The sequence below is a fragment of the Chinchilla lanigera genome, unplaced genomic scaffold (genome assembly GCF_000276665.1).
Source record: "Chinchilla lanigera isolate Chin_1 unplaced genomic scaffold, ChiLan1.0 scaffold00089, whole genome shotgun sequence".
Lineage (NCBI taxonomy): Eukaryota > Metazoa > Chordata > Mammalia > Rodentia > Chinchillidae > Chinchilla > Chinchilla lanigera.
Window position 1 is genome coordinate 7,725,714 of NW_004955490.1, and position 19,151 is coordinate 7,744,864.

The window sequence follows — 19,151 nt, forward strand, 5'->3', positions numbered from 1 at the left end:
AAGTCAAATAAATCAGACTCACATATGTAAACATCATATTGTCTCCCTAGCATAAGAACCTGAAAGAGTAAATAAAACCCAAAATGCACAATAGATAATATGAAAGGGAAAGAAATTGCTCAAAGGAAAGAACAACTGGGATGAGGAAAAAAAAAAGAGAGAAAGAAGGCAAAAAAATGTATATATATATGGATAGCTGGGCTAACTGTACTGCTGATGTCTGGTGGTTTATTGAAAGAAACAGTAAATGCTTAATTTTTTTGTATTTTGACCAGTTATGCATGCTTATATCTGGTAATTTGAGCAACTGATTTGAAGACAACAATATGCAATATAACAACCTTTGGTGAATTCCTACCATCTTGTCTAGTAAAACTGTATTGTCTCTGTTTTTTTAATTATTATTTTTTTATTCTCTTCGATGGTTTGATCAATCTTCCATTCTTACATCTGGTAATCTAAGCAACTTCGTTGAAGATAAGAATATATAATATAACAACCACTGCTAATTCCTATCATTTTGTTTTGAAACCCTGTACCACTTTTAATGTTCATGCTTTGTTCTGTTTATATCTATGATGCTGGCGTTTTGCTATTGTTCTTTTTTCACTATTCTCTTTAAAATAAAAATAAGTATATAAAATAAACACTTTAAATGCAAAACATAAAAAAAGGATATCTGTTTTTAAAGTAGCCACTTGGAAAAGGTACAGCTGGCCAGCACCAAGGTGAAAAAGAATCAAGGAGTTGGAGGCTAGAGATCTAGGTTTTCCTCTTGAGTTTTCCACTAAGAAACTGTGTCTCTGATCATGTTTTCTTTCTCCTTTGGGCCTGAGTTTCCTAATAGATTAGACTAATTAATCCCTAAGGAACTTTCTAACTTCAGTGTAAGAAAAAGTCAAATGGTTTCCCAAATTCTTCCCTCGAGTTCCTTCTCACGCATGCCACTGATCAGAGTGGCCCTGAGGAATAGGGTGATATGAACATCTTTGTGTGGGTTTATCTTTTCAGGTGTGCCAGGTGCCATAGGGCCTCAGGGACTTCCGGGTCTAAAGGGAGACCAAGGAAACCCAGGCCATACCATGATTGGAGGAGCTGGCCTTCCTGGCAGAATTGGTTTGCCAGGCCTACCAGGTCTACCAGGCCCACCTGGTAAGTTGTTCATGTTTTTCTTTGGTCTTGAGGCTCAGGTGTGATTCATAGTACAGAAATGTCACGATTTTGTGGGGAGCTTCTCACAGATGAAATAGCTCAGCCAGGGTACATGATAACTCCAGAAAACCTGCAAAAAACGCCTCTATTCTCTCTGTGTAAACCCTGCTTCTACTGGTGTCAGCTACACAGCAAAGTGTTCTTCATCAAAGCACAAGCAAGTAAGGGCCATCAAAATGATCAAACACTACCTAATGCCTTCCAAATTCTGTAGCTATTTCTCTTTAATCTTTCACCAGTCCCAGTCCCTAGGCCTGGGGCTTTTCAGCACCTAGAGAAGCAGCATTGGCTCTTGAGCTTCCCCTAGAGTGGAAGGCTCAAATGGGAGTGGGGGTTCTGAGCACCTAAGAGAGAAGTCATGCCTGTTTCCTCACGGTAGCTGCCCAAAAGCCTACATGGGGGGCCAGTGGTTTAGTTCAGTGATAAAGTATTTGCCTGAGATACAGGAAGCCTGGATTCCATCCTCAGGGCCAAATAAATAACACTTCCAAGGGTCTGTTTACCTCAGATCTTATACCTGTGTAGGAGAGTCTAGATTCTGAAAAAAAAAGACTGGAAATATTCCCCAGCATGATCCTTTGTACCCTAAATCCCCTGACCACTGCAGCTCATATCTCTTTCCTCCTTTGTCATAAGGGGGGCTTTCTGGAGTAAATATTGGGACTGCTGACTTACTGAAGCTACTTTGCTCATCTCTGAATGCCCAGTGTCTAGTCCAGTGCCTGGAACACAGTAGACATTTTGTAAGTAGTAGAGTGAGGCGAGACAACAGAGAATCGTGTTGCCTCTTGATATTTTTGTCTCTGCTGTGGGTGTTAAGACTTAAGGACCCAGGCCTTCACGGTCAAGCTGCTGTGCTGTGTTAACAGCTGCTGATCTTTCACATTTCTCCTTCCTGCAGGTCCACCATCTAAGATTGGAACTCTGCATGGCACAGGGCCAGGATTCCCTGGTCTCCGAGGAAAACAAGGTGTAAAAGGAAATCGAGGCCACAAAGGAGTAAAAGGTGATTGTGTCCCTTTGAGTTTCTTTGTGCCCCAAACTTCTTAGAAAAGGCTTTGTGGGGGATGAGCGAACCAACAGCCTTAGGAACCCAAATGGAAGCAATCTTGGCTCCTGAAAGAGGATTTGATTATAGGATTCTTGGAAGTGCTAAAAATAAGACTGAGGCTGGTAGTTGAGGTCACAAAAGACAAAGCGGCTGGCAGGCTGCTCTTCCTACTCCCCGCACCTACGGATGCTGTTACTGGTAGCCTAGGGTGTTAGCCAGCACAGCCCCTTCCAGTTTGCAAGGCCAAGGCTGAAAGCCACCTGTCATCACCTTTAAAGCAAAGGGCTCTGAACACGTCACAAGCTGCGACTCTGCAAAAGCCAACTGCTCCAAGAAAACAGCTCAAGTCTCCACTGCTGCGGAAGAGCCAGTCAGCACTGCACTGCTTTTCTGCCTTCTGCCTTCCTTCCTCTGCGGGGAGGGTGTTCAAATAAATCCACTATTTACGGCTGCAGCCCAAGTCAGGGTGCTCAGAGAGGTAAAGCTACTGACTGAAGAGAGGTTTAGAGATGGCGTAGCAGTGATGGCGAACCTTTTAGAGCTTTCAAAGATAGCAGCCTGCTGCAGTGTGTGTGCCATAGGTTCACCACCACTGGCCTAGGGGTTTGGGTTATCTGAGATCTTTCCCCCTCTCTCTAGGAATTAATGGCTCTCCTCAGCCTCAAACAGAGAAATTCTAACTTACTCCTCTCCTTTCTCGCTGCCCCATCATAAAATGTCGTTCAGTATGGAAGCAGTGAAGTTTTAGACTCTCAGGTCTTGACATAGTTCAGAAAATTCAGAAATCTTGATCTCTGACATTCAAATTTCAGGAAGACTGTGTTGGTCACTTTCCTTGTTGCTGAGACAAATTGATACTCACCACTCAAAGGAGGAGATGTTTATTTTGGCTCCCGGTTACGGTCTGTGACTGGAAGGCTCCAAGAGGGAACAGCATGGGGAAAAGGCCTGCAGTGGAGAAAAGCTGCTCAGGTCCTGGCAGCCAGAAAACACACAGAGAGAAGGGAGGAACTGGGATGGAGACACACCCTCCAGGCCACACCCCCAGCGACCTGTCTTTTCAGACCAGGCCCCACCTCCTAACAGCAAATCAGCTGTATCACTCACGATTCAACCACTTTCCAAAAGCCCTACCTATGAGTACATGAGGCTTTAGGGAACATTCTCGATCCAAACCATAATAACAAAGACTGAACAGGAAAGGACATTAAATTGCAAGGCTAGACTCAGGATGTTAATTTTGGCCCTTCCCTGACTGACCACAGAGCTGCTGTGTTTCTCATTCTCATTATCATTTGTAAAACAGAGACAACTATAATGCTACCCATTCTGTAAGGCCATGGGCCTAAAGGTTTTCTTTAAGTCTAGACTAGCGAGTGTAATCCTCAAGCTTCATCATACAGGAATACCCCCTAGAGGAAATTATTAAAATTAAATCCTTGGGTTTGGCCTCTTGAGAATCTGACTGCCTAGGATTGGGCTGGGACCCCGAAAGCTGCCTTATAAGCAAACACCACAGGTGACTCAGGCAGGAGGTCAGTGGGTCACACTTGATAAATACGAGTGGAATACCACTCATGCAAAATGTTTGGGACCACAAGTATGTCAGATTTCATATTCTTCAGAGTTTGGAATATTTGTATAGACCTTCCTGGTTGAGCATTCCTAACCAAAAACCTAAAATCCAAAATATTTCAGATTTCAGAGCATTTAAACTCAGTATGTGCTAACCTGAAGAACAGACTGTTTTCTCAGAGTTCTGAGGATCATTAGTTTACTAAAAGTAAGAAGACGTCCTTCAGGATCTTAGGGAAACTTGCAGCCTCTTGTGTTGTTACTAATTCTTATTCTGCAGACCGTGAGCATGGAAAAGGTAAGATGATGGTTGAGCTATATGAGAGTATGTCCTTGATACATTCTCAAAGTACTTTGCTGAAATCCCCATCATGTATGCAAGAATCAGGGGAAAAGGTATTTTGGTGAAGAGAATCTTTGAATGGCTTAGATGCTAGACTCAGCTGGCTAGGTAAAAGTCAGTGGTATACTCGGGCCACGCATTAGACACTAATAACCGGACCTCATCCCACACTAATTAAAGACATACTCTGAAGGTGTTCATTTGAGTCTCTTCTCTTTAGGCTTCTTGATTCCCTCCAAGTCACAAATAACTGCTATCAGGTTTTTCTTCTTGTATAGGAGGAGCCACTTTGTTTTACATTGTCTGTTTTTCTCCCAGGGGACTTGGGTTTTTGTGCTTGTGATGGTGGTGTCCTGAACACTGGACCACGCGGGGAACCAGGCCTGCCTGGGCCACAAGGTCTCATGGGTTTTCCAGGCCTTAAAGGAACCAGAGGAGATCCAGGCTCTGAGGGTGCACAAGGCCCAGCAGGGACTCCAGTAAGTCTTGCGAAACTTTGGCTCTGAGGAAGCAATGGGAGCTTTTAAGGGTCCCTTACTCCCTTTCCTAAAGCACATGAAAGATAGATACAGATAACACAAAGCTTCAGGTTTTTTATTTGTAACACACAGTCTGACTAGATGGTCTCTAAAGTCCCTTTCTGCTTTAACGTACCTATATTCTCTCCCTTCTTCCCACCTCTTTCCACAAAACTGTCTATAATTTGCCTGTACTGTGCTAGGCCCTGAACATTAAGTAGGAGTTAAGATGAACTTTCAACCCTTAAAGATTTCAAAATTTGCCTTGTAGGGAAGTGCATGCCTGCAATCCCAGAATTTGGGAGTTGACGCAGGGGAATCACTGTACGTTCAAGGCAAGCCTAAGCTACAAAGTGAGTTCAAGTCCAGCCTGAACTGCATAGTAAAACCCTATCTCAAAAAGACAAAAAAAAATTCAAAATTTAGAAAGGATAAAAGAATGGAAATTATTATCCAAAATGACAACATAATCTAGTGCTCAGAACAGTGCCAAAATATACCCAAGGACCTGCTTTAGGTCATACCTTTGCTACATTCCAGAAATCTATGAAGTCCATGTTTCTTGAGTGTTCTTCTTATCTCTTTATCAGGGTTCAATTGGACCTCACGGCTTTCCAGGTGTCAAAGGAAAGAAGGGTGAACCAACTCTCAGTACAGGATCAGGGATGCCGGGGGAGAAGGGTGATCCTGGCCCCCAGGGTTTCCCAGGTATAAAAGGAGCTCCAGGCAAGGATGGAGTACCAGGTTTACCAGGTCTGCCAGGTCTTCAAGTAAGTGGATTGTTTCCAGATGATTAGCTCTATACATACTCACATCTGACCTAAGGGAGGTCTGATGGTAACTGAACCATGGGACAGGACAAAAGAAAGAATTCACAATATCTTGTCCTGCCTCTGTCACTGATACTTTTGGCCTTGTGCTTTTCTATAAAATGGGAATCGTTTTCTGGGAATAGCAATTGTTTCATTTGATAAATGCTAGTAACAATTCACCTTGACACTTAAAAATGTTGCAGCTTCCCAGTGCCCTTCCCATTCAAGCAATTCAGTTTCTTTCTGTGACTTCGAGGGTTATTGTTATCCTGGTCATTTCATGCCTTCTTTCCCACCCCTATCTGAAATATCAGATGACCGAAAATTGACAAGACCCATTCCCACTAACTAAACTCAGAGAAGGTTGATAAAGTGATAGAGAACTTTAACAAATCATAAACCATTAGTCATGCTGGTTACCTCTTTCCTATGGTCAAAGAATTCTTCAGATAAGTCTCTGATATGTACTTTAATTATTTTTTTATTGTCTAGGGTGATGGTGGACAGGGATTCCCAGGAGAAAAGGGACTACCAGGAATTCCTGGTGGAAAAGGCCATCCTGGTCGAACCGGTCCCCGAGGAATTGGGCTGCCAGGAGTTCCTGGACCTCTCGGGCCCCCAGGAGAGAAAGGAATAGATGGGTTACCGGGGCAACAAGGCCTCCGTGGACCTCCAGGTGAGTCATGGATCAGATGGCTTTGGACTTAGAAAATCGACGTCTGGTAGAGTGGCCATGACTCAGATGCATTAAATATGTCACAAGATGAGATTTGTCAGACCGTAATCACTACTTTCAATCCTCTTAAGGTTTTTTAAGTAGTGAAGGGGCGATAATGCATTGGGATAATCTTAGAATGAAAAACAATGTATATTTCAGCTCCACTTAGCAAAGAACTTCCTGAAAGAGCAGAGTGAAAATGTCAGAGTTGTGTAGAGGTTATGAGCTCATAAGCTTTGGAAAAGTTCAAAGAGAAGCTGAATGACCATTTATTGCAAATGTCATTGAAGTAGTGAGTAGAGCATTGGATGAGTTTGCCCTCTAAGTTATACAGTAATATCATCAGCATAGAAGAAAATTTCCCCAATTGATGGAATCTCAAATTGGGCAGAGAACCTAGTTGCATCTAGTCTAACTCATATTTTATACCTTAACTCTCTTATTTTTATATTTCTTTTCCTACTTGAATTTCAGGCATCATAATGGTGACATTCCTGTCTATATATTATGAAAGTTCAATGCTATTAATTCATCTTCTTTCATACAGCCAGAACAGCTCTTCATCTGAACTTTTGTTCTATGTTCTATAAGTTCCATGTTTCCATTAGTGGTACCACAGTTCTGATAGTCATCTGAAGTTTGAAAATTTGAGGTTAGCTCTTTCTTCCTTTGACATGAATCATATTCTTTGCTTCCTCTCCTTGCTACTAAGTTCTTATTATGCCATGCCTACCTGTATGTTTTTGGAATACATGGATGGCTAGTTGGGAGGATAGATGGATGGAAAGTTAAGTGAATGACAGCTTCTATCTCCTACCTCAGCCTATTTCCATTCAATTCTACTTGAACATTGCTCCAAATTTAATGCCATAAAGTAGCAATATCATCAAGTTACTCTCCTCACCCAAAGCTACAAATGTTCCTTATTGAATGGAGAATAGTGTCCAAATGCTTCAGCATGGAATTCCCAAAAGTCTCCAAACATGGATATAATCAGCCTTTTCAACCTTATACTCACACTCTTAATAATAAAAAAATTTAAAACGAAGATACTAGTCTTCTTCCCTGTACTGAAACACAAATATCTTCATTTCCAACTCCAAGAGTTTGCTCATGTTCCCTTCCTCCTTTTTCTATGTAGTCATGTCTTGTTCATCTTTCAAGGACGTAAGCCCTACTTCTTCCATAAAGCTTTCCCTTCACCTCCACAGTATGTCATTGCTTCTTAAATTAAGCGTCCTCTTCCATTAATACTTTTACTTTTCCTAACTATAGTGTAAGTTTCTAGATACTAGGGAAGGTGAGTGATACGTTACTTTTCTGAACCTGCCCATGATAGTGCAATGTCCATAGAAGATTACTATGTACTTGGAAAAGAAAGTGTCCTCCCAATAATCAAAGAGCTATTTCTTAGGCTTCTTTCTCTTGTTGTCACTTTCAGGAATTACAAAAAAAAGAAGACAAGATAGCAGGTTCTATAAGTTTTTGTCTATTTTAAAATCTAGTTTTGTGAACCAATGTAAAAAGCATAATGGTGCAGGTTAAAACTTGATCATTAAAGATTCTTAAAACCAGGTTAGAGGGGCTGGGAATTTAGCTCAGCGGCACAGCATCTACCTGGCAAGTGCGAGGTTGTGAGTTCGATTCCTGGTTCCGCAAAACAAACAAACAAACAAAAAAAAAAACCAGGTCAGAATTTCATTTCGCAAATTCCTAGGAAGGCTGTGAGAAATGTTATCAAACAATATCAGTCTCCTCTTTGGAAGTCCTGGCATCAGCTATAGCTTTGCTTCCAGCTCTGTTTCCAGAGAAATTCCTCATAGTCATTCCACTGCTCCTCTGCTAATTGATGGTTCTTCACTCCAGGTCAGCACACTGTCCAGGAAACTAGGTTACAAAATGAGTTATAATACCATGGCACCTATAAACTCACATGCCCTGAAATCTGAATGCTATCAGCATTCCAACTCTTTAACAATAGGTTGAGTCAACAGAAGGAAGCCTATAGGATCATTTCTGTCCCAAACGTCACTAGTTCCTGGACACAGAAAGTTCTCAGGAATATAGTACTACAGTGTGCTACAACCAGAAGATGCCTTATACAGGAAATGTCCTTGTTGCCATACCAAAAATTTCAAAACAATTATTCTATTTAAAGCATTAGATTTATTTTTTTTTTCTTTGAGGTAACCAGATATAACTCCACAAATCTAAGTTTCCAGTGATAGCCCACGCTAGGACAGCTACACTGCCAAATGAGGGAATGTACTCACCAGAAACTTTTCAACCTACAAGTGTAAATTATTACAAACCTTGGTCAAGCCAACAGCTATTTCCAAAGAGGCTTTGACTCCAGAGGATCACAGTAATCCGTCACCCTGGTTGTAACTGAAGTGGGTTCCAGCACTCTCGGCTCAATACAGAGGTTGAGTTTGGCTGGTGGGCACATCCAGGCTGCAGACAAGACTGCCCTTTGGCCTCAACAGACTTCTGTCCCAGTTTTCTTTTCTTCTTTGTTGGTTGGTCTACATGATTACCGCTGCAGGGGAATGGTTGGTAAAGAGGAGACTTAGACACAGAGGGAGGTAAGAGCTAGCTACAGGTTCTCAGATACTAGTGTCGGCCACATTCCTCTTCTTTTTTATTCTCACTTGTCTCACATTCACAAACACCACACTGGAGACTCTGTTTGAAAAGGGTGATTGTACTGGAACAGAAGTCTGTCTTCAGCACCATCTCTTAAAGGATTTGTTGTTTTGATCTGGTGGTCAAAGGGGAAAGTATCTATGAAACCGATGTGATAAATTAGAGATGCGTGGCTTCACATTTGGACACATCCAAATATATTTAAATAGGGATATTTGTATTTTATCCAGTTTGTTTCTTAAAATATACATAAAGTAGTAGAATTGCAATGGTAAGAGTTTGACATATTGGACCCAATGAGCTGTTGAGATAGTTGGGGGCAGGAGAGTCTCATGCAGGGTAACCTCATGACCCCAGCTCCAGAGGCCATTCTCTGGCCTAGTTCAAAAGATGCAGATCAAAGCAAAGTATAAGATTGGAATCCCTCTCCCAGTGGAGCATCTCAACATGAGGGTCTTGCTTATAGAGTATATTTCCTTATGAAGGAAATAAATCTCAGAAATAACCCTGTCATCTCATTGTCTAGCAGGACATAGATGAGTGTGCCCACCCATGGAGAAGGATCCAAGCCTATAGCCACCTCTCCACCTGTGTTAGTAGGACTGTAAAACTCTGAGGTCTAGAAGGCAGAATATTGAGGCCAAGGGTACAAAATAGTGTCACTAAACTGACTGAGATAGAAACCAGGGCGTGGCCTTGTAGGGGCTCTTTTGAATGTTCCTCCTTAAATACACTAAGAACTGTTATTTACTGAGCATGTACTAGGGTACAAGGCACTCTGCTAAGTGCTATGGTTCCTGTTATACACATGAGGCTCAGGGAAGTTAAGTGTCTTGTCTGCACCGGTAGTTATTAGAAGAACTAGGATACCAGCTCAAATCTGTCTGGCTTTATAGCCCAACATAGCCACTATTGCACACTGTTCAATTCTCATTATTGATTTAGGGATGAAACAAGTGACTTTTATTGCAAAAGACAAGTAGAATCCTAGGAGAAGTGCCAGCCAGTTGATTAAGTAGTCTCAATCACAGGCTGCCTATGTATTTTTCAGAAAAGTAATTTGTGATTTATTTTAAATACAGACAAATGCTATAGCAGTTTATTAGAACTGTTGGCTCTGTGGTTTAAAGCAGGCCTGGGAGGACTGTTTAATAAATAGGCAAGACTAATTTTAATTAGCATAGCAATTGTTCATAGATGGCGCTTGAGGGAGCCAACAATTCGCTCACCAGTATTTTATTAAACCCCCCCTCTGTGATCTTACAGAGTCTTTTTATTTGCATTACGAGTGAGCAAGGAAGAATTTGCTAGGGGAAGAATTCTTGGTGTCAATTCCGACATCCTGAATACTGAAATGGACTGCCCCTTTTCCCTGAAGAGCAGAATTGACAGTTTCACATTTAAAAAACTGAGGGAAGGGTCACCATGTGTCTTCACGGCCAAGAGACTGGTCCTTCAGTGTCTGCCTGGTACAGACATATAGGTCCAAGAACAATCAATAGGTTTCAGTACACCCTAAATAAGTTGTGTCTCAAAAAAGCCAATGTTTGGGGGAAGCTTCATTTTAAGAAATTGGTAGGCATGTACTTGAGGGGTTTTGGCTTCAAATTCTTCAATCTAGTAATGCAGGCAAAGGGACCCTCTCCCATCTTCGGGATAGGCTCTGTCTAAGCAAAGGGCAAGTATACAATTTCTGTTTGCTGTTGTTCCTAGTTAAGTAACACCTGCCATACAGGTGACTGCTTGCCCAATGGGTACCAGTGGTTTGATAAGAAACATCCCAGCACTTTGACTCTAAGAACATCCTTATCTCTAAGCAGATATATTGATAGTGATTCCCAAGAGTGTCTCGCTGTTAAGCGGGAAGGACTTGGTTATACCATTAAATGAAATCCCATTAAAGGAGCCTGCCAGGGGGAAATCTTCCCTGACTCAGTGAACTGACCACATACATACATTTTACCATTTACAGGAATCACCTTGCCTTGTATTATTCCTGGGTCATATGGTCTGTCAGGATTACCAGGAGTTCCCGGATTAAGAGGTATGGAATGAGGCTAGAAAAAGCCACTGGGTACACTTAAGGGCCATGAGCCAGAGGAAACAAAGTCGGCCCCAGGAGCATTTGAAGATTCACATTCTTCCTGAGGGGTACCTTGGGGATTGAGGAAATAGAATGGCTGCTGGAGAGGGTAGTGTGGGTAGGTGAGAACAGGAGAGACCCTCCAAGAGACGAGAATTATTGACTGAATATCACAAATCATACATAGACACACTGACTTTCCTTTCCCTTCATTACTTACATTTGGGCTTTCAGGCCCTAAAGGATTCCGTGGCCTCCCTGGGACTCCAGGCCAGCCTGGATCTCGTGGAAACAAAGGAGAGCCTGGAAGTCCAGGATTACTACATCTCCCTGAACTGCCAGGTAAGGAAAAGAGCTCTTCTTCATCTGTTCCTCCTTTGTGTGCCTATATGTGTGCATTGTAGTCACCCTCTATCAATGACATTAAGCTAGATTTGCCCTCTGCTGTGGTTGGGATGGTTTGTTTTCACAACCAGGGAAGATAGCATACAGCTATAGAATGACAATGTATCACAGCAGTAATGGCTAGTCAATATCAGCTGGAAAAAAAATCCTTAACTTTCAGATGAGGAAACTGAGGCTAAGATAGAAAAAGACTTGCTCGAGATTGCAAAGCCATTAGTGACCAGGACTCTCCAGGTCACCTGATTACCAGTGCTTTGTCAGTTTTCTGGGTCAACTTCTTAAAGGTCAAAGAAAGATTCAGATCAGTCAGAAGGAAGGTGTCCATTTCTCTGCCTTTTTTCACACCCTGTTGTTCTAACCGGAGCTTCATGGGGCTACATTACACCAGTGGTTCTCAAACTGTGTTCTCTGGGCCAGTACCTGCATCACCTGGGAACTTATTAGTAATGCACATTCTCAGCCTTTCTGTAAGGCCAGCTATTCAGACATTCCAAGATTTGGGGCCAGAAATCGGTGTGTTACCCCAGGTGATTCTGAATCACCACTGCTCTAGGGCTTCAACCTCATCTCGGACCATGTACCCCAGAGCTCACTGATTCCTCAGTTTACCCCATACATTTTCCCCACCATAGAAGTGGGAGGTGTGACAGCAAGAGTTAGACAGCTCCAGAAAAGATTGAGCTTTTGCCAAAAGGCCTCAAGTGTAACCTGTGTTTTTTAGTACCTGTTGAGCTCAGGAGCAGCTTGAGTACTGCCCATGGCTAGCCTCATGAAAATAGAACCTTCGCCAAGTCGTAAGTTAGTTCGTGCCTCTGCACAAGTCCTCGCAGTACCAGAGACCCCTGACCATTATTAACATGTTTGCTTTTCTGTTGTAAAACTCTGTCTCAGATCTCTACACAAATTGCTTCTAAATATCCGTAGCCTTTTATTTTTGCCTCTTTACGTATTTTAGGATTTTCTGGACCACGTGGGGAGAAAGGCTTTCCTGGATTTCTGGGGCGTCCTGGAAAAGACGGCTTGCCTGGAAAGGCTGGCAGCCCAGGTTTACCAGGATCCAAGGGAGCCCCTGGTGACATATTTGCCGCTGAAAGTGGTGCTTCGGGGGCTCAAGGCCAACAGGGAGTGCCAGGGGACAGAGGATTTCCTGGAGACTCTGGCCCTCCAGGACCCATGGGTGATTCTTTTGTCCCACATATTTAACAATCAACAGAAATACTTACCGTAACTGGTATACTTGCATGAATATGGGATAACTGATTAATTGGGGAATTAAAATAAAATATTATTTTGTTCTGTCTTTCTCTGGGGGAAGTTTTTCTTAAATGTCCTAAATCCACTTGCTGGCTTATTCATAATAACTAATAGTCAAATTTCTTGCCAAGCCTTTGATTTACTGCTGGAAATAGCAATAAGGCTGGAGCTGAGAAGAGAGTAGAACCTGGGATGAATCCTAGGCAAACCTTTTCGGCTGGAAGTTGGGCTGGTGACCCAGTTCCTGCTGTTGATCCAGGCTGTGATCATCCAACTCCTCCCTTTTATTAGGTTCACATGGGCAGCCTGGCTTGCTAGGTCCCAAGGGTGACCAGGGCAGCCCTGGAACACCAGGACAAGTGGGACAGCCAGGCCCCCCTGGGTCTAGTGGTCTTCATGGCATCAAAGGCAAATCCGGGCTCCCAGGACCACCAGGTCTTCCAGGCATTTCAGGTAGGTCCACTGAAGGAAGAAGCCCAGCTTGACAGACTTGGGCCCGGGCGACTGAGGGGCAATAGCAGCAGTGAGACATAGTCAAAGTTTAGAATGAGATTTGACTTTCCTAACCTCTCAGGTTTCAAATCTCAGGTCATCCCTGGCAGTGCCAACCAGAACAGACTGCTACAGTTAAGCTTCCAAAATATGACAACATATCCCTTCCCGCCCCTCCCGCATGGCCTCATTTCCCCTTTTCATACTTTGGCCTATTTCCCGCATTCTCCAGTGGAGAAGCTGCCTGTCTCGGTGAGGGCACGTTTAGCCCATCTCCACTGCCTTCTCTGGGCCCTCGGGGAGTCAGTCCACTTTGGTTTGCAAAGGGGCTTGAGCAGAATGTGATCACCCCAGCATTCTGCCTCTTCAGTGAATGTGCCTCTGAGGACAGGTGGCCAGAAAGTGGCTTTACTCAGCAATGGGCCTAACACCCCCGGTTGCAGCCTGCATTTTTCTTGGTCTACCCTTCTCACTCTGCCTCAGTTACTCCACCACCACCCTTCCCCTTGACCCAGCAACTGAAGGTGAGTTATTTGCACAGCCATTAATATCCTCTTTATCACCTCTGTCCTTTTGTTTCTGGAGTCTTCACTTAGGCTGCCTAGGTGAAAAAATACAGCACAGAAGCTCACAGACTAAAACCCCACCAGGGAATTATCTGACTGTACACTATAACATGGTCTTGCTTACAAGGCCAGGGATCCCTGAGCTCATGCTGTGGAGTTGGCTCCATTGAATTTCCTTCCCTGTGGTGGAGTCCCCCGTCACAGCCTCTCATTGGAATCTTGAGGCTCACAGCTACTTGATGCTTTTCATTCCATAGAAAGCTAAGTCAGCCATTCATTTAGGTCCTTGGGGGCCCGAATACCTCTGTCCTCGTTGGTTTAATCCTTTGGTTTTTTAATTCCCTTGCTTTGTACCTGAACATTCCACTTTGGCAGCAGCTCAGGAGGTTAATCCTATTGACCAACTTAAAGTGTGGTAAAAGACAGCTCAGAATACTTAGGAGATAAAATGGGCCTTGTGGGTTTCTACAGTACTTGGCACTAGGGGGTCTTTCAACCTTAATGCCAAGGAACTGGCTGACTTAACTGCTTGCTTGAGGGATTAAAAGGGCAGCCCTGTATCCAAGGCTCCCTGGGAGGCTGAAACAACAGCTCGGCTTTAACCTCTACTTCACTGATTGGCCCAGGAAGCAGGCATTGTAGTGTGATTCAGAGTGGAAGTATGAAAACCGGAGCCCAGTTGCCACCCTGGCATCCAAGAGCTCCATTTAGAAGCTAAAGCATGGTCCACATTCATAAGGGAAGTTATGATCAGAAAGGAGTTTCGTTTACTTCCAACTACTGTGCTAGGCTGGAAGTAATAGTCATTTGGGGTGGCACTCTAGTGCGTAGGTGCTAATGTTTCAGCCAACTAAGAACTCTGCCTGTTAGCAGATTGCATATGTCATTAATGGCTAAAAGGCCATCTGCAAAACCCAGCAAGCCAACTAACCTGATGCTATGGGAATAGGCAGTCATACAGATATGGCTGGAACTTCACTTAACTGCTGTCCTTTCTGTTCTTTCCTGTGCCAATTTAGGATATCCTGGAAAAAAAGGTCCAAAAGGCGAGAAAGGGCTCCCTGGATCAACTAGCAAAAGAGGTCTACCTGGGATGAAAGGCCTTCCAGGACCCCCTGGGCTAACTGGCTTCCTGGGGAGTCCAGGCCTGCCGGGGGTTACTGGGCTGCCAGGCCTCCCAGGTCCAAAGGGTAAGTGAAATGATCAGGAAGGCCGGTGAAGGGAGCAGACCAGTGAATACGCAAAAGGAGTATCCCAGCTGCCCAGCTCAGCCCCTTCTCTCTACCTGAGAGTGGGCCACAGCCCAGGCTCTCAGTGGCAAGACCCTTGGACAGGGCTAGTACTAAGAGAAGACTCCCACCAAAGGTGTGTCAACTACCCTGCCTGCTGGGTGGTTAGTTGGCTTGCTGGGTTTTGCAAATCCAGCAAGAAAAGCCCAAGCAGTAATAGCCACATCGAGCCTGCTCATATGCATGACATTTGCCGTGAAGCCTGATACCTGTCACTTCCTACGATTGCCCTGAGAGTCAGCATGTATCATCTGTTTTAAGCAAGGGAAAGTGACTGGTCTAAGGTCACACAAGCAGTTAGCAGCAGAGTTAGGCTACAGCTCTATCTCCCTGCTTCCTAGTCCTATGTTTTTGTTTCGCTTTATTTTGTCTTTTGTTTTTCTGTGCCACATGAGCTCTGCCTTGGTGAATCATAAGCAAGGCTTCCCTTCTTTCCTGTGTGTTGCTTAGTGCCACATCTCTGTTCCGGAGAGTAATACAATGTGTGACGACTAAAGACTTGGTAGTGACTGAGACTTTGGAATACAGCAATCTGGATTTGAATCCCTTCATGGAAATGTCTTAGTTATGTGACACTGGACAAGTAATTCTACTTCTCTGTGCTTCAATTTGTTTCCTTAAATGAAAACACATAAAATAATAGAAATTCTGTTTTTCAACAGGTGAGAAGGGGTCCATTGGACTACTAGGTTTTCCAGGACTACAAGGTCTCCCTGGTTTTCCTGGTGCAAGTGGATTAAAGGGAATTCCTGGGTTAGTTGGAAAAGTGGGAACATCTGGACGGGCTGGAAGTGCTGGTGAAAAGGGTGAGTAGAAGAAGTGAATTCTGAAACTGCCACCACTGCTTTCATGTACATTTGCGTGTTGATTTGTTACCGTGGTTTTTACCAACCCTATGTTAGACAATAAGACATGAGACTACTGAATTAAGCCATTTCAAACAAAAAGATGAATTATTCTGAGTTAACACTGCATGTTAGCTTAGTGTGGCAGTGCACGCCTGTAATCCCAGCACTTAGGAGGCTGAGGCAGGAGGACTGCTGTGAGTTTGAGACCAGCCTAATCTAGTGAGTTCAAGGCCAGCCTGAACTACATAGCAAGACTGTGTCTCAAAAAAGGATAAAGAAAAACAAAAACCCACTGCATGTTAGATCCTATGTTAGCCATCTTTCCGCTACTATAACAAATACCCAAGAAAATCAGCTTAAAGGGAGAAATATTTATTTTGGTTCATGGTTTCAGAGGCTTCAGTCTATGGTCGCTTGGCCCTGTTGCCATTACAGCAGCATATCATGACAGGGAGCGCATGGTGGAGTAAGCTACTCACCTTATGACAACTGAGAAGCAAAAAAGGGAGGAAAAGAAGAAAAGAACAGAGTCCCTCCATCCCCTTCAAGGGCCTGCCACCACTGACCTAACTTACTCGTACTAGGCCTCATCTCAAAGCTTCCACCACCTCCCAGTGTTCCATGGGCTGGAGAATCAAGCTTTTTCAATACATGGACTTTATCCGAACAATAATAATCTGCCCCATAAGGTTCATGTCAATCTCACAATGAAAAAAAAAAAAAATATATATATATATATATGTAGTCCAGCCATAAGAGTCTTCAAAGAATTAACTCTGCCAGCATTGCACAAAAGTTCATATCCAAAGTGTTCTCTGAGACACACAAAATTCTCAGCTCTGAGCCTCTGTAAAAAATGAAAGAACAAGTTACATATTTTCAAGGTACAGTTGCACAATGTGAACATTCAAATTCAAAAACAGAAGACTAATGGCATAGAAAGGAAAGATCTGACCAAGCCAAGACTGAAATCCAGCAGGACAAACATTAAATCATGCAGTACCACATCCAGCATTGCATGCACCCTGAGGTAGAATGTGAGCTCCCAAAGGCTTGGGCAGCCCCATTCCTATGAACTTGCTGGCTGGGTTGGGCTGGATCTATTCACTGCCTGCATCTTTCCTTAGCAGGTATTTCACATTCCTGGCATCTCTAACTTTGTGAGAACTCCACTGTAGGTTCAATTTCACACTCACAGCTTTCATACACCACCCTGATGCTGCCTGGCCTCCCAGATGTTCTTTTGAAATGTTGTTGGAAGCCTCCATGACCCTAGAGCTCTTACATTCTGCACACCTGCAAAACCAGCATCATATGAACAAAACTAAGGTATACTACCAAAGTGAACTGCACCTGGGCCAGTTCTAACCACCGCTTTAGCAGCTTCTGAGTGCCTGGACAGCTGAACACAGGGAAACATTTCGCCAGGCTGCCCTTACGTGCAGGGCACCTGTACGTGCTCTTGAAAGGTTTCTCATAAGGAAAAGTCTTTGAAAACAAGTTTATACTTTTATAACTTTGAGTGTGTGGTGGGGGATGAATTGAGTCTTATCAGTTCTTTACATCCCCTCAAGGCGCCTTTCCTGTTGTCTCAGTGCAAAGTAATCAGCTTTTTTTTAATAGCGCTATTCTCTTTAAGAACTGTACCTTTCTTGCAAGTACCTTTAAATTCTCTCCTTTCTGACAAAAATGAAAATTTTCCAAATTCTTCTGCCCTGCTCTTCTTTGCTTCTGGTCCTCACAGTAAATTTGGCTAGAAGCATGCAGTAATACCCATGCCACAGTGTGAGCGCTTTGCTGGCCGAAATTTCTACTGCTGGTTAAACTACTCTGTTACCTTTAAGCTCAGCTTCCCTTGAAGTATCAGGATATGGACATAATGCAACCTTTTTTTTTTACCATGATATAAGGAAGGCCTCTCGTTGAGTTCCTAATAGAGTAATCATTTCTGTTTGAAATCTCATCAGCATAGGCTTTACTGTCTACATTTATGTCATCTTTCTGGGCTGCTGAACCCCTCTCAGAATTGCCTGTTAGGCTCAGCTTGTAGCATTCTAAGTTTTCACTAGCCCAATCCTTAACGCTTTTCCAAATTCTTCCCATAAGCCAAATAAGCAAAAGGTTTTTTTCCACATTGTCTCAGGTATAGCCATAGCAACAGCCCCATTTTCTGTACTAATTTTTTTTATTTTAAAGAGAATTTTAAAATAACAAAATAACAACATAGACAAGAATGAAACAACACAAAACCAATAAAAATGATACAGGGTTTTAAAATGAAATGATAGGAATTAACAGTGGTTGTTATATTACATATAGTTATCTTCAATGAGGTTGCTCAGATTACCAGATGTAACAATGCAAGATTGATCAAGCCATTAAAGAGAACAAAAACTCTTTAAAAATATTAGAAAAGATACAGAGCTTCACTAAACAAGAAATGCAAATTAAAACAACATTGAGATTCCATCTCACCCCAGAAAGAGTGGCTATCATCAAGAAATCAACCAATGACACATGCTGGAGGGGCTGTGGGGAAAAAGGAACCCTTCCCCAGTGCTGGTGGAGTCTTGACTGGTGAAACCACTGTGGAAATCAATGTGGAGATTCCTCACAAAACTAGGATTAGAAGTCCTGCTTAACCCAGCTATTCCCCTTCTGGGTGTTTTCCCAGAATAATTAAAAACATCATACCACAGTGATATATGTGCACCCATGTTTATAGCAGCACAATTGGTAATAGCTAAATCTTGGAAACAACCCAAATGCTCAACTGAGGAGTGGATAAAAAAGATGTGGTATTTTTATACAATGGAATGTTACTCAGCTATAAAAAATATAAACTCAAGGCTTTTATAGGTAAATGGATACAACTAGAGACCATACTCATAAGTGCACTAATTTTCTATGGTAACTTTTTGTTACTATAACAAAACTTGAGATAACCAATTTATAAGGACAGGAGTCTTATTTTGGCTTAAAGTTTCAGAGGTTTCAATCCATAATTGCTTGGCCCTATTGCCTTTGGACCTGTGGCAAGGTGGTGCATCATGGCAGGTTGCCTGTGGTGGAACAAGCTGCTCACTTCGTGGTGCCCAGGAAGGAAAAAAGGGAGAAGAGACCAGAATCCTACAATCCCCTTTAAGAGCACAACCCCAGTGAGCTAACTTCTTCCCACTGAGCCCAATTTCTCAAAGACTCCACCACCTCCCAATGTACCATGAGCTAAGGATCAAACGTTAAACATAGCCTTTGGGAGACGTGCATCCAAATAACAGAAGCTGGGGCTGGGGATTTAGCTCAGCGGCAAAAGCGCCTGCCTGGCAAGCGCAAGGTCGT

The 19,151-nt window shown here is 43.1% G+C and overlaps 1 protein-coding gene across 1 annotated transcript in view; it reads left to right on the plus strand.

The window, feature by feature from the left end:
* Positions 1-19,151, plus strand: part of Col4a6 (collagen, type IV, alpha 6) — a 354,614-nt gene that overhangs the window by 316,027 nt on the left and 19,436 nt on the right. The window contains exons 20-30 of the mRNA XM_005404677.2: positions 1,012-1,152; positions 2,114-2,218; positions 4,500-4,660; positions 5,290-5,469; positions 6,004-6,187; positions 10,848-10,919; positions 11,193-11,300; positions 12,319-12,540; positions 12,909-13,070; positions 14,695-14,865; positions 15,627-15,770. Coding sequence (XP_005404734.1) covers positions 1,012-1,152; positions 2,114-2,218; positions 4,500-4,660; positions 5,290-5,469; positions 6,004-6,187; positions 10,848-10,919; positions 11,193-11,300; positions 12,319-12,540; positions 12,909-13,070; positions 14,695-14,865; positions 15,627-15,770 — 1,650 coding nt within the window. The remainder of the gene's footprint in view (positions 1-1,011; positions 1,153-2,113; positions 2,219-4,499; positions 4,661-5,289; positions 5,470-6,003; positions 6,188-10,847; positions 10,920-11,192; positions 11,301-12,318; positions 12,541-12,908; positions 13,071-14,694; positions 14,866-15,626; positions 15,771-19,151) is intronic.